At 36.5% G+C, this 15,678-nt stretch overlaps 2 protein-coding genes across 7 annotated transcripts in view; both read right to left on the bottom strand.

Moving 5' to 3' along the window:
- Positions 1 to 7,172, bottom strand: part of LOC101841651 (solute carrier family 23 member 1) — a 97,280-nt gene extending 90,108 nt beyond the window's left edge. The window contains exon 1 of the mRNA XM_040728753.1: positions 7,064 to 7,172. The gene's annotated coding sequence lies outside the window, so the exon portion shown is untranslated. The remainder of the gene's footprint in view (positions 1 to 7,063) is intronic.
- Positions 1 to 15,678, bottom strand: part of Cnot4 (CCR4-NOT transcription complex subunit 4) — a 93,410-nt gene that overhangs the window by 21,933 nt on the left and 55,799 nt on the right. For 4 of the 6 annotated variants that reach the window (XM_005082394.4, XM_013122257.3, XM_005082393.4 and 1 more), the window contains exons 8-10: positions 14,505 to 14,562; positions 8,989 to 9,238; positions 7,064 to 7,561 (exon numbers count right to left, since the gene is read on the bottom strand). In XM_005082394.4, coding sequence (XP_005082451.1) covers positions 7,064 to 7,561; positions 8,989 to 9,238; positions 14,505 to 14,562 — 806 coding nt within the window. Of the gene's footprint in view, positions 1 to 733; positions 2,444 to 7,063; positions 7,562 to 8,988; positions 9,239 to 14,504; positions 14,563 to 15,678 lie in introns of those variants that run through there. The other 2 variants (XM_005082396.4, XM_005082397.4) reach the window with 1 other exon arrangement.

The raw sequence follows: 15,678 nt of genomic DNA, 5'->3' as shown, positions 1-15,678 counted from the left end.
AATTATGACTTTAAAGACTTCTAAAAATATATATATTAAACAAACATGTGAGGCTTTACAAGATCTAGAAATTATAAAAAAATAAACCAAAAAAACAACTTAAAAGTAAGTTTTAAGCCAGGAGTGGTGGCGCACGCCTTTAATCCCAGCCCTCGGGAGGCAGAGGCAGGTGGATCTCTGTGAGTTCGAGACCAGCCTGGTGTACAAGAGCAAGTTCCAAGACAGCCTCCAAAGTCACAGAGAAACCCTGCCTCGAAAAAACAACAACAACAACAACAAAAACAAAAAAAGTAAGTTTAAACCATCCTATATAAGTTGTAATGCTGAGTTCTAATTGCCAAAGAAGTATTTCCTGAATTCATAGTTATGTCGGAAATAAGGGGGAAGACAGTAGGCAGGGAGGAGACTGTGGGAAGTCTGGGAAAACTTTGGACAAATTCTCTGTATAAATTATGAATGAAAAATAACAGAGAAAGACGAGGAAAGTAGCTTTGTGCATCAGCACTCCTCAAAACACAAAGAAGTGAGTGAACAGAGCCAATCACCCCTATAGCCTTGTAAGAAACTGGAGCCAATGAAAGGCTCACTTCAAAGTTGGAGGACATTTAGATCTAGTAAGCATCATTACAAAAGCCAGATTATCAGTAACAGAGCCCAGAAGCAGTAACCCCACAGAACATACAGCAAAATCTTGATCTTTGATAGTCAAATGAAAACCATAACTGAATTAAGGTATGATTATAGGTTGATGTTTAATAAGTATACAGTATTGTGCTGGTGTTTTCTAAGACAGTGACTTTCTCATTATGTTGCTGTAAATTTACTTTTAAATACAAGCTAGAGATTGATATTTATGCTGAACTGTAAAAACACAAATTAGATAGAGAATTGGTCAATTCTATGATCTCAACCAAATTAAAAAAAGAATTTTCACTTTACTCCACTATACCACAGGATGAAGCCATTTATTTTGTTATATGTAACAGGAAGTCACCATATTTTATATTGAAAGGTAACCCAGAAAATGCCAATGCTACATAACATGAGCAACATCTTCAAATAAGATGTTTTATTGTTAATATTACGTTAAATTTTTAGATTTAACATAATATTTAGATTTCTTTTGGTATTCACAATACCCTTTTCATATTGTTTTTAACAAATTAAGGCATACTTCTTAAACTTTTTTTCTTAAATTTCAAGAGGTCTGGCTTTCTTTTTCTCCCCAGATTCTTTTATGCTGATATTTTTAAAATCAGTTTTTGTCCACTGCTCAGAACTAAGTTCAGTTTATTTTTTATTATCATGAGACTATTCAAGAAGTTTTGCATTATCAGAAGCATCACTTTACATTATGCCTTTATAAAATACTCCATTGTTCTCTGATTATCTAAGGTTATCTATTACAACTTATACAGTCTCATTTTAGAGGATCCGCAGCTTATCTCTTCTACTCTAAGTTTTAGTCTGGCCAGGTACTTTTATCACATGTCAATTATTTAACAATGAAATTTCCAAACAGATCTCACTGAACTACTGTTTGCTCAGTCAAAATGTTATACTATGGCTACAACTTACATACAATGTTTACCCATGTTCAAGTTTCTAATACATCAACTACAAGTTGAAATTCTGTTATTGAGGCATTTCCTGGTATACTAGGCAGTGCATTAGAAAAGAGATTATATTGCATTTAGGCCATAAAAGTTACCTTTTAACCATCTGTGTATAATTAACAACCATTCAAAAAGAAAAGTGCAGATGTGCAGATGAAGAACAAAACAGTTGTATACATGTAATGCATAGTATCTGATATAAGTCTAGGCAACTAAAACAATGGCTGACAACATCTTTCTGAGCATCAAATGACACCACCGGTTTGTTTTTATATGTTTTCTTTCTTTTCAAGGATTCAAAGAATGCAGTAGACATTATCTTAATGTTTCAAAAATTTCAGGAGTAGATTAGAATATTATTTTTTTCACAAACCAAAAAACAAAGAACTACCATTACTTTTGTATATTTCCAATAATAGAATAAGAACAGGTCTAGCTATCTCCTCTGGGATCTTAATTAGTGCTATAAGTTTATTTGTATGAGTTAAAAATAGTATCACTCATGAGAAACAATGCCAAAATTATTATGCTAATAAATTATGTTAAAGGCCTAATGAAGAAATACTTTAGCAACTATGAGGTACACGCTAGTTGTAGGCATGAGGAAAGTTTATATTGGCTCTTTTGGGTGTATACATTAAATGCAAAATCAGAAAGGAATCATGCAAAAATCCAGTTGCCCATGCAAGCACCCCAGAGTCTAATGCTCTCCTTTCAGTTCTGTTGTCAGGCCACAGTAGTGTGGAGACTTGTAGGCTGCTGTCCTTGTTGTAATGAATGGGAAGAGGTTGACAGTGGCATGGTCGAAACCTTCACCTCTTCTTCCCCTGTGGAAAAGTCAGTCATGGTCTAGTTACGGGTGACTAGATTTGTTAACAGTCCCTTTAAAAAAATGATTTCAATATTTGGAATATTGATACATATATAAAATACATGCTTAATGGTTGGAATCTGGGTGTGAAACAAGACATGAATTTTAAAGTATTAACTTAAGTACCTTAAAAATAAACTAAACACACCCTTATTTTAAGGTTAAATCAAATATAATAGATTTAGATTACAAATGCACCACCAAAAATAAATAAATAAAAAGAAAGGAAAGATTAAAGACCAGGAAAGCCATTCTTTTCCAAGCCAATTGGACCCTTATATATAATCCTTAGCAGTAAGTACTAGTTTGGAAAAAAATAATTAAGACGATTTACAGGACAGAAAATTGATTTTAAAAGAAGAAAATTATAAATCCATGTTCCAAAGGCATAAGCCATATATTAGGAAAAAGAACATAAAGCATCTGAAATTTACCATGCACTTTTGAGGTAATTAGAAAATAGTAAAATATTAACAGTACAATGATCCAATTGACTGAAAAGTAAGATGACTACTTCTAGTCAGAAAACTATACATGAATGAGACCAGTTATAATTGATAATTATTTTTTCACTACAAGTAACTTACTTTATGCATGACACAACTCAATAGTCACTGTGAAAATAGTTACTATCAAAACAAAAATGCCTTCTGATAAGTAAAAGTTGAATTAACAAAAACATGAAAAAATCCAAAGCCTAAACAATTTCAAATATTTGAGTAATACCTTGAAACACTGCTTACAGACTTAAACTTACTAATTTTTTCCAAATAAATTTCAGCATTATGGAATAAAAACATTTTAGCAAAGAATTCTTTGAAAAATAAATCTGCAGAATTACATTTGGAAAGACAGCTTAACTGACAAACTGCAGGAAGAGTTGTACAACCCATAGAACAGGTTATTTCAATTAGCATACTCTCTTATATTCTCAAGCACATAGCAGGAGGCCGTGCCAAAGCAAATTTAAACTCCACTTCTTGGTGAGAACATCAATACTAACAAGGACCTATGCAAGAAACTGATTCCTCCAGTTAATAAGCATCATACTTTCTTTGTATTTGTTTTTAATGGATCATATTGCTAAGCTGAGCCAATTTGTCTCATAAAGAAATACTAATGCAAAAAAAGAGGATCTTTCGAGTACGTGAGAGCAAAGGTCAATTTCGGGAGAAAGCCAAGTTGAAGCACAGGCCAGTGGTCTTCAATTGTGAAGGAGAGCATCAGTGTTGCATTGCAAAACCACTTTCATACTGATTTTGAGATCTGGGCTATGACCCTAGCTTAAACTAACTGAACATGCAATCTTAAATTATTTAAGTTTGCTGGAATACATTGTGACAACCCTAAAATGAAGGAACTGAACCAAGTGAGTCACTTTTTAGAACAAACATGCATGGTCCCAATAATAAAAAATATCTAAATGAACCCCCTTTGCCTATATACTAATCAAAATTGCTCAACAGGAATATTTCAACTATCTTCTGGACTTAGCAAACCAGATACACAAGCCTAAAAAACACTGCTGAAAATACTTAAGTTCTAAAGGAAATAACCAACTTAAAGCAGAAAAACATTTTCAGTGGAAGCTGAATTCTGTCACACCTCTGGCATCTGTTCTGCCCATGATAGGTTTCAGATTATATCAGTGTTTAAATATGAATGTATAGCAAACAAACAAGGCATCTGCATGACATGGTGGCTGCCACCTTTGACTTGTTCCTATAGATCAGGACCCTATTTTGCTCTACACAGCTGAAGAGTATGTGTGCCTTTCCTTCCTACAATAGAATTAGCTTGAAGTACATTTTAGGAGGCCCCACAGTATTAGTCTCCACTGTGAAGCATAAACAAATAGCTCTGCTGAACAGGGCACCATGATAAAGACTAGAGGATGCAAAGGTGAGTTCCTGGCAGCCATCCAATTCAAATACATCTGTGGTTGGGGGAAACAGATAATTCCTTGGTAAACTGTTTCAAATTAGATGCATTTTAGATATTTTCTTTGGTCATTTATAATAGTTACTGAAAATCCTAAATCATCTAGCTACAGTTCTATAGCCATTCTAAGGCTTACTATTAGCACATTCTGAGACATCTATCAAATGTTGACTAGCTCTAACAGGACTCTAGTGTGACTTTTAACAATTTTAAATATTTTTTTGTAAATTAAAACTAAGTTTCTCTAGTCTTCAGTACTTTAAAAATAATCTAATAGTAAGAAGTCACCATTTAAACATTAAATAAGAATGAATAGCCAAATATTTGAAATAAGCATCCCCACCCACAGCAAATACAATACTTAGAATTAAAGTTGGTGACTTTTAAACATCTCTAAAAAAAGTTTTCAGTTTTCTGTGGTTGGGTATAGGCACAGGGAAGGGAAATGAAACAAAGAATACAATTATAATTCAATGCTACACTGAAAAATGAAGTTATCTATGTTAGGTGGAGATTCAAAACAAAACAAAACAAAAAAACCCCCGCACACAAAAAAGCCTGCACTCAACAAATCAAAGACACCTCATTGCTGGTATTCAAATTATCTACTTGTTTGAAACATCTGGAAGTGTTCCTGGGTGCTACATGAACAGGGACAACTGAGAAGTTGGAAGAACAGACAGCCTGGTAAAGATAGACATGTAGTAAGTCAAACAAGGGTACCAAGTGCGCAAAAGCTAAAACCAAAAGTCCAATGTCATGTGCACTCTGCTTCTCTACCGGAGCCCCTCATCTTCTTGTCTACCTCATCCCTACAATATAAAGAACACCTCTTGCTATAGAAGACAGTTCTGCTTATTGTAATGGCACACAATATCTGTCTCTATGCCTTTATTCAGGAGGTTTCTATCAACATAAAAGACCTTTCTCTTTTGTTGCTAACCCAAATTCAAAATACCATGTTACAGGTCAATTTTTAATTCTTTAAAAAAATTCTCAAACAATGATTAACTACACTGTTTCTCAGAGTTCAGGAGCATACATACAGTTAGCCACTTTCCCATAAGAGTTTCATTTTAACTCTTCAAGTGTGCTATCAACTACCCGAAACAGCATCTGTATTTTCTACTTTTCTATTCCCCACATGACTTAGTTCACTGTTGGGCAAAAAGGAACTGAAATGCTAATCATAATTGGCGCATAGTTTTTAGATGTTTGGTATACTTAAGGGGACCTTAACTTTTAATGTTAAGACCAGCTAAAAGGCATGCTACAAGGAAAAAAAATATCTTCTTTCTAAATTATTGGAACAAAGCAAACTCAAGCAAATTACATTCTAGTATGCTATACTGAATGGAAGAAAAGGAAAAGGCATGACAGTGGATATCACAAGGAAAGAACTGAAAAATGCTACTCTGGATTCCCTACAGCCTAGTATAACTCAATGAGCAAGTATCATGAACCCCACCAAATGTACAAATCACTACAGCAGGTGTACTCCAATATGTGCAAAATAAAGTTCACTGTTTCAACTGTTAAACTTCACTATATCCATAACAACAAACTAAGATTTGTGTAGAACATGAAATGTTGCTGGCCCTAAGGGAATATAACCAATGACTATTGATGGTTCTAAGTCCATCGGTCAACTTGCAAACAAGAGCAGGAGTACCTTACTGGTAAAAGTATACGACTGTAATGACACTACGCCATGACATACCTTAAAGGTTAAAGGCCATGGCCATGGTAAGGGTGAAAACAACTGTGTAAGTACACAACAGAGTGAGAACTACTCTGTTCTACTTGAAGGGAACCAGAGGGGAGCAAGCTTTATCACATCATCTCTAAAGCCCAAAGTAAATGAAAACAGGTAACCAAAGTGACTCCTTCCCAAGATGCTTCATTTAAAACTGTTATATAGGATCTTAAAACCCCCAATTTCTGAAACCTTCAAGGGTAGCAGTACAAAACCAGAAGTCCTCTGGAATCAAACTTGTATTACCTTATTCATCCTAATTTATTATTCCCAGAAATAAAAAAGTAGCCAACTAACAGATAAAAATCTCTCCTAAACAATTTTCCACAGAAAGTATGTCTGTGACATATAATATGCTCATAAAACATTGATAATTTAAGTTCTCTAATATTGTTGTATACACATATAGCACAGTTTTGATGTGTGTGTATGTATCAGTCAAAACAAGCAATTGCTATAGCAGTTAAGAGTGGCTTTATCCCTCATGCTCTCATTAATTTTGATTTAAAAAATTTAACCACTTTACTTTTAGACTATAGCACAAGATATGTTTACTACGGTGTTGGCCTTTAAAACACTACAATTTCAGAGCCCAATTTTTCTTTTCTGTGTTTACATATCATTTGAAGGTCTTGAAACTATCCTATTAAATACAATGCTTCCAAACAATAAGTAGGTATAATACTCCACCATCCTTATAAAGCTCCATATTACAAGGCATTCACTCAATCCAAAAAAGGAGGAAAAAAAGGTTAAAGATGTAAGGTTTTTCATAGAAATTTCTAAGACTCTTGTTACCCAGTAGCTCTTCCCTAACCACCCAGCAGCCTATAAAGACATAAACATATACATATTCTCAGAGGCTTTAAATGAACCTACCTGCTATAGGGATCCCTCCCAGACCTGTGTTGTGCTGTGGCGGGAGATTCAAGTCCAAGAAATTACTATTTGAGGTGGGGTTTGCTGTGTGGTTCAAGTGCATGATGCTATTGCGTGGGAAGGCCATCCAAGGATAGCGGGCTGCCTGGCCTGGAAAACCGAACGAATTATAAACTGCTCGGTGCTGCTGAAATTGAGGGAACCTCTGTGGCAAGACTGAGAAGGTACTATTAAGAGAGTTGGCATTTGTAGGTGCAGCAGAATGCAGGAATCCAGAGCCTGGACCTTTGGCTGTTGTAGTGTGTGAGGAGGAGTTCTGAAGAGATGTGGGAGAAAGGGAAGGTTGATCTTGGACGGACAGTTCCTTCTCAATCAGGTCTGCTAAGGCTTTTCGAGTGACATCAAAGGGATCAAAACCCAAGTCATCCTCTGGCTGTTTAGAAGAGCCAAAGCCAAACGCTGCTTGCCAGTCTGTAGACGATGATACTGGGATTGTTTCTGTTGGGAAAAAAAACAGTGATGAACATAAATAATCTATCTTCACAGTGTATAGTAAACATCCTACATTAGAGTCTATACCAGTGTAAGTTAAACATGCCACATTGTAATAGAAAACAAACATGCAAGTTCAATAATTCCAAAGGACCTCATAATTTCTAGCAGTGATCTCACTATTAAATTATTAAGTTCAAAAACTGAATGATAGGGGCTGGAGAGATGGCTCAGTGGTTAAAAGCACTGGCTACTCTTCCGGAGGTTGAGAGTTCAATTCCCAGCAACCACATGGTTGCTCACAACCATCTATAGCGGGGATCTGACCTCTTCTGGCATAAAGTCAGACATGTACTCATACACACAAAATAAATCTTAAAAAAAAAAAAACTTAATACAGACTAATTGTGCAGATCAGAAGGAAAAACTCCCCTGCTATCCAAGTTACATCCAAACATTCATAATGAAAACCAGCATGTCATTAAAAGTATTATAGTCTAAAAGATTTTAACTAGTAAGGCTGATTCTTACATTGTATGCTAAGAAAAACTAGAAATCTATGTCACAGGTGTTATTGTGGCTATTAATTTATGCCATCTTTCAGACAGATAAAAATAATTAAATGAGTAAAAAGAGAAGTGGTGTGCTCTCTGCTTTCTAATCCCAAATGCTCTGCTTGGCCATTCACGGCTGATACTTCTGAAACCAGCATGACAAAGATGCAAAGCTATGCTTCTTCAAGGAAGAGAACGGAAACCATTCTTAGTCTAGTTTCATCTGAATGTGATGTAGTAAAAGACACACACCAAAGTTCCAGCAGGTGGCTGGCATTGTGCTGTGGATGGATATCAGTTAAAACATAATTTCCAAAATGGTAAAAGCATAACTCTCATACAAATTATAAACCATGCCAAAAATTTAAAAAATAGAATGCAGAAAGGGGAAAAATTAGATTTTACTACTAAGTAAATTACTTATGCCAATTAGAAAATTAGGGGAAGATCTTAAATTTGATTACATAAACACAAATCTGACTTTAAAAAGTTGAGTCTTAAGTTACTTCCAGAGCAGTAACTTTTTTTGCCCCCTGCTTTGGGTTTTGAGACAGGGTTTCTCTGTGTAGCCCTGGTTGCCCTAGAATTCAAGAAATCCAGCCTGCCTCTGATGGGATTAAAGGTATGTGTCACTATGCCCAGCCAGAGCTGTGAGTCTTTATTGAAAAAATATAATAAATGATTTCTAGATAAATCTGCTTTCCAACACTATAATTTCTAGGCAACACAACTTTCATAGTTATCGAATACCATGAAGTGTAAATATTACATTTTTAAAAAAGGGGACCTGACAGAAAACAAGATAGAAGAATACCAACCAAAATTTCAATTAGTCTGTCAATTTCTAAGTCTGATAACTAATACTAGGTAATGACTTACCTGACGTGAAGAGGCTCTGTGGTTCTGGAGCTGTAGGCCAATCACTGGATGTCTGTGGAGAGCTGGGAAAAGGAGGAAGCCCACTTGGTATAGGGTTGGGGTGTCGAAAATTGTCTGAAAATAATGACTGTGACTCTGTTACTGCCCCTTCAAAAGGAGACCTTGCACTGTGATTGGATGAACTGATGGGGATGACAGGATTGGACTTTGATAAACCAGGTGGTGGCGAAGGCGTATCACTGTTAGATATCTAAAAGAAAGAGGAAGAAGTCAAGATAAGTTTGTATCCTCATAAACCAAACTTTAAAACATTTGCAATAAATGGTTTCTAACAGTGGTCTTCAAACCAGCACACCTGACTTTTAATCAAAGTGTGGAATTTGAGAAAAGCAAGCAATCCATTAATTTACACATGTACTTAAAAAAAATTAGTGTTCTCGTCTTCTTTTTCAACTTCCCAAACCCCCTTTCAAATCTTTGCTGTCCAGGAATTCATTATGGAGCAACTGCTCAAGACTGAGAACTTTTAGGGGCAAAGATAAATGATCAGGAATGCTCAAAATGATAACAAGATAATAACTGGCTCTAATGACACCATCCTTTTTGCATATTAGAAGATTCTAAGTATTTTAGTTTTTAACCAAAATAAAGGAAGATTTAAGTTTTTCTCAAACAATCATTAAAAAATAATTCTGGAGGCTGGGAGTATAGTCATGATAAGTCCCTGTGATCAACACCCAGCATCAAAAGCAAAACAAAACAACTAATCAATCAAACAAAAAGGAAAAAAGAAAACCCCATGCTTATTAGGAGGCTAAATCACTCTGTGATTCTGAGGCATTTAATTCCATGGTCTGAGGGACAGTAACATTCCTGTCCTCCTTTATCTGTGCACTAATTATACAAAATGTCTTGGGAAAATAAAAGGGATGACTAAGATTATTCCAAGTTTATTTAATATTACCAATGTTCATACATAAAAAAATATTCTGAGATGATTCCGATACATGCTGTTTGATCAACTCAATACTACTAACAGAAAGTTAACATGGGGAAAAAGGCATTTAAATCCTTCTCACAGATCTGGGAATATTAATTGTACCATTGCCTAGTATGGGTAAAGCCATAGATTCAATTGCCAACATCACAACAAAACACACACACACAAAAAAATCCTTTGCCACAGAAAAACATTTCAGTTTAAATTTATAAGCATATTTATGCGGCTTCTGAATATGTGTGCACTGGTGTGTTTATATAAATAAGTGTACAGGTGTATAAGTTCATACACAAGCCAGAAATCTTCCTATTGGTATCTTCCTATACATGCTCCACTTTAGTTTTTGAGACAAACTTGGAGATCATCTAGGCAGTTGTGCTGAATCCTCCTGTCCCTGCCCTACGAATGCTGGGTTTATAGATATATGCTACTCTGCTCAGCTTTCATGTGTGCACCTGGGGTACAGATTCAGATCATGTGAGTCTTACATTTGTCTATGAGAAGTATAATGTATTAAGATACAACTTTGTGATGGCAACAGAAATATAGGTATATTATATTCAAAGAAGAAAATAGAATAGTATAAAATTTCTAACTGTTGAAAATTCTAAAATAAATTCTCTAAATCCAGTATCAAAACATGATGCAACCAAAATATGAAAATGGGCACTGAATATTACCATTCTTAGATATATCTGAAAAGTAATATAGTACTCTGGTCAAAAAAAAATGCTAGGCATGTTATAGAAGTATCCAAGCCCAGCCCTTGGAAGGTTTAGCCAAGAGAATCAGGAGCTAAAGGTCAGCTTCAGCTATATAACAAATATAAAACCAGCTTGTAAATAAGACTCTGTCTCAAAAGAAAAAAGAAAATCATCAACACCGATTATATGCTAAAGATTACATCTTGCAACTACTTTTAATTTTTTTAACAAAAAACTTTTTTTAGTTATTTTTTTACTTTTTTATTTTACAGTTTAAATTTAGATAAGAAACCAGGTTGCTTCACAAGTCAATTCCAGGTCCCTCTCCCTTTCCCTCCCTTAACAAAAAACTTTTAAGGTTTATTTTATGTGCGTGGATGTTTTTTGCCTGTGTGTATGTTCATGCACAACATGTATGGAACTAGAGGTAGGATGGTTGTGAGCCACCATATAGGTACTAGGAATTAAACCTAGGTCCTCTGCAAGAACATCCAGCCCCAATTACCATTAGCTCATTTAAAAAAAAAATTAATGTCAACTCAAAATACATAAAGGCATAGATTTAAGCTATTTTTATAGAATTTGTGACTAAAAACTTAGAAAAATCCTGTATTCTAGTTTTATCAGTTTTTCATCTACACTGTGGGAAACTTGCCATTCTTTACACAAGAGATTAGAAAATACATTTCTTTTACCAATATAGAAAGATGGATAGGGGGCCAGGGAGATGACTCAGTAGATAAAGTACTTGCTGCACAATATGAGAACCTGAATCTTCAGTGCTTATATAAAAAGCCAGGTGTGGAGGTGGAAGTCCATAGCCCAGTGAGGGGAGACCAAGACATGATGAACCACAAGGGCATAGATGGCCAGCTAAGCCAGCCATGTAAGCTCCAGGTTGAGTCAAAGAGCCCACTGTAGAAAATAAATTAAAAAATCAAGGTGAATGAGACCAGAAAGATCGCAGAGGGTAAAAATGCCTGCCATCCTGAGATCGATCCCCAGGATGGATGTGGTAGGAGGAGAGACAAACGTCACCGCCAACTCCACCCAAGAGCTGTGGGTTGTGAGCATACCCCACACACCCCAAAATAAATATGTGTATATAAATTAGATGGTATAGCAATTGAGGAAGACATGTCAACCTCTAGACCTCACATGTGTCAACATAAGTAGGTGCTCCCATAACAACTTCCTCCCATTTTTCCCAAATTTGCTTTGAAATGTTAAGGTCAATGAGCTTTTCAACACTGTCTATGAAAATGAGTGAAGGCCTAGCTAGTACAGCAGACTTTCTGTCTTATTTGTTAATAAGCTTAGCAAAGTTTTACGTTTTGTTCAAGTTTCTGTATGTCAATGGTGCGTGTGTGCGTGCGTGTGTGCGTGTGTGTGTTGCTATGGGTAAGTACAGTGAGCAAAAACCACATTTGCCACCAAAGAGGAAAGGAACACTAACAGGGAAAGGACTCCAAAGCAAGAACTCAGACGTCAAGCTAGCTGAAACCATTTGTACAGAATCAAACCAACCAGGAACTGTAGTTGACTTGAAGGATACTGGTGCATTATGATACTGTATATGGTTATCAAGGTAACTTTGATTATTTAGAAGGGACTAACTTGACAAAGAAGTCAAAATTATACAATGAGAAAAAGAAGCATGTTCAACAAATGGTGTTGCATAACTGGATGTTAGCATGTAGAAGAATGCAAATAGATCCATTATTTATCACCCTGCACAAAACTCCAATGCAAACGAACATAAAACCAGTTACCTGATAGAAGAGAAAATGAGGAATAACCTTGAATGCAATAATACAAGAGACAACTTCTGAATATAAAACCAGTAACATAGACTCTAAGATTGACAATTAATAAATGGAACCTCATGAAACTGAAAATCTTTTGTAAGGCAAAAGACACCATCAATAGGACAAAATGGCAGCCTATAGAATGGGAAAAAATCTTCACTAACCGGACATCCAACAGAGTGTTGATCTCTAAATATACAAAAAACACAAGAAACTAGACATGAAACGATCAAATAATCCAAATGGGGCACAGATCTAAACAGAGAATTATCAACAGAAGACTCTCAAATGGCAGAGAAATGTTCATCATCCTTAGCCACCAGGGAAATGCAAATCAAAATGACTTTGAGATTCCATCTTATACCTTTCAGAATGGCTAGGATCAAAACCACAAAGGACAGCTTATGCTGAAGTGAATGTGGAGCAAGGGGAACATTTCTTCACTGTTGGTGGAAGTGCAAACTTGTACAGCCCCTTTGGAAATCAGTATGGAGGTTTCTCAGAAAGATGCCCAATCATACCACAAGGACACATGCTCAACTATATTTATGTGTGGCAGCTTTATTGTAATAGCCAGAACCTGGAAACAACTTATATGCCCCTCAACTGAAGAATGGATACAGAAAACGTGGTATACTTACACAATGAAGCATTATTATTCAGCTGTTAAAAACGCCATCAGAAAATTTGAAGACAAATAGACGGAACTTGAAAAAACTCATCCTGAGTGAGGTAACCCAGACCCAGAAAGACAAACATGGTATGTACTCAGTCGTAAGTGGATACTAGCTATAAAGTAAAAGATACCCATGCTACAATCCACAGACCCAGAGAGGCTAGGTAACAAGGAGGGCACAAGGGAGAATACATGGATCTCCCTGGAGAGAAGAAACAGAAGAGATCTAGGTAGATTGGAAACTGGTAAGGATGCGAACTTGAGAGACCAAGTTGGGGGTGGGTTGAGGGGGGAGAATACTGAAAGAGATGGCCTGAAGGGGGGGGGAGCTTTTTAGGGTCAGGTGGAAACCTGATGCAAGGTAAAGTCCCACGAATCTACATGGCTGATCCAAGCCACGGCTCCTAGCAATAGTGGATACACAGCCTGAACTGGCAATTTCGTGATCAGAATGGTGGCTACCCCATTGTCAACAGAGGGCCTTCACCCAGTAACAGATGGAAACAGATGCAGAAACACACATACAAACATTAGACCAACCTCTGGGAATCCTGCTGAAGAGAGAGAGGAAGGACTAATCTGGCTCATGGGAACTCAACTCACAGAGTATGGACCAAGAGAGAGCCTGCAAGGGACTGTCCTAGACCCTCTGCATATATGTGACAGTTGTGTAGGTATAACTTAGGTATATTGGTGAGAATTTAACAATTCAAGCAGGGGCTATCCCAAATGCTTTGGCTGGCTCTTGGGAACCTATTCCTCATACTGGGTTACCTTGCCCAGCCTAAAAACAAGGGGAGGTGCTTAGTCTTGATTCAATTTGATATGCCATGCTCTGTTGATACCAATGGGAGACCTGCCCTTTTTTTAACAGAAACAGAAGTGGATTGGGGAGTGGGGGGGGGTGAAGGATAAAGTGAGGTAATAGGAGAATAGGGAGGGGAAACTCATTGGGATGTATAATATATAAATAAATAAATAAATAAATTTAAAGAAAGAAATACTTAAATATTCATTGTTATTAACCATCAGGGAAATGAGATTCCATCTTACACCTACTTGTCAGAATGGCTAAGCTCAATGACATAAACTAAGCTTATGCTGGAGAGGATATGGAGCAAAAAAATAAAAAAGAAGGGACTAACTTATACCCTACACATTCTATGAAGAAAAAAAGCTAACTATTATACATTTAACAAAGCAGTCTGTCAATGCATTTTCAATTGTGTCAGTATTTAAAGCATTTTTCAAATTGAAAAATGTACTTGCAAGAACACTTTGCTTTCAGTTATAGCAGATAAATGGAAGATATTTTATTGATATCTTACCTGTTGGGAATTATCACCATTCCCTATACTGAGAGAATCTGAAGGTTTGTCAATGGGGCTGTAAAAGAAAACAAACTAAGTAAAAGGAAGAGTAAATCATTCTAACACACACACACACACACACACACACACTAATACACAAAAAAACTAGCCAAAGATTGAACAATGTTTTTGAAGCACTATGACACAAGACCATATTATGCAAGACATTATTAAGGGTTCAAAGTGTACAGGGAAGATCTCAACCTTCTTTTCCCCTTAGAGATTCACATTCTAATTAGCACCCAGAACCTTTTTTTAAAAAAACATTATATATATAGTATTCTGCATGAATGTATGCTTGCATGCCGGAAGAGGGCACCAGATTTCATTATGGATGGTTGTAAGCCACCATGTGGTTGCTAGGAATTGAACTCAAGACCACTGGGAAAGCAGCCAGTGCTTTTAACCACTAAGCCATCTCTACACCCCCGGCAGGCTGAGATAAACAGCTGCTCACAGAGAGGAAAAATGACAAAAAGAAAACATGCTTTCTACAGGCTCTTAGGATCCATATATTTTTTAATATTTCTACAAATACTAATCCTATCTCAAGGAAGGAAGGGCATAAAGAAAGATAAATGATACAACTTTAATAGTTTTTTCTAACAAAAATATTAACTAACAAAAAACGATCTATATTAACAAATACAGAAAATAAGACAGAGGCCAGAAGAGATCAATGAAAATAAGCAATATTTAAAAGCAACTTTTTTTTATTAAATTTTTAACTAAAAACAATCTTCTTTTACATACCAATTCCAGTTCCCTCTCCCCTGCATCCTCCCATGTCGCCCACTGACCGCCCCCATCCACTCCCCCAGGAAGGGTGAGGCCTCCTACAAGGGATCATCAAAGTCTGACACGTCATTGGGGCAGGACCTAGATCAGGCTGAGAGAATATCCCTCCATATGGAATGGGCTCCCAAAGCCCGTTAGCACACGGATAAATACTGATTCCACTGCCAGAGCCCATAGACTGCCCAGGCTTCCCACATTCAGGGAGCCTGGTTCGATCCTATGCTGAATATCCAGGTGTCATCCAGGTGTCATACTGAGGTCCGTGTGCTCCCACTTGCTCGGGTCAGCTGTTTCTGTGGGTTTCCCCAGCATGGTCTTGAGCCCTTTAGTCATC

This window comes from Mesocricetus auratus, unplaced genomic scaffold, assembly GCF_017639785.1.
Source record: "Mesocricetus auratus isolate SY011 unplaced genomic scaffold, BCM_Maur_2.0 Super-Scaffold_100019, whole genome shotgun sequence".
In the NCBI taxonomy this organism is placed as follows: Eukaryota; Metazoa; Chordata; class Mammalia; order Rodentia; family Cricetidae; genus Mesocricetus; species Mesocricetus auratus.
The sequence above is the reverse complement of the archived record's forward strand: the minus strand, read 5'-3'. Positions and strand labels throughout refer to the sequence as shown.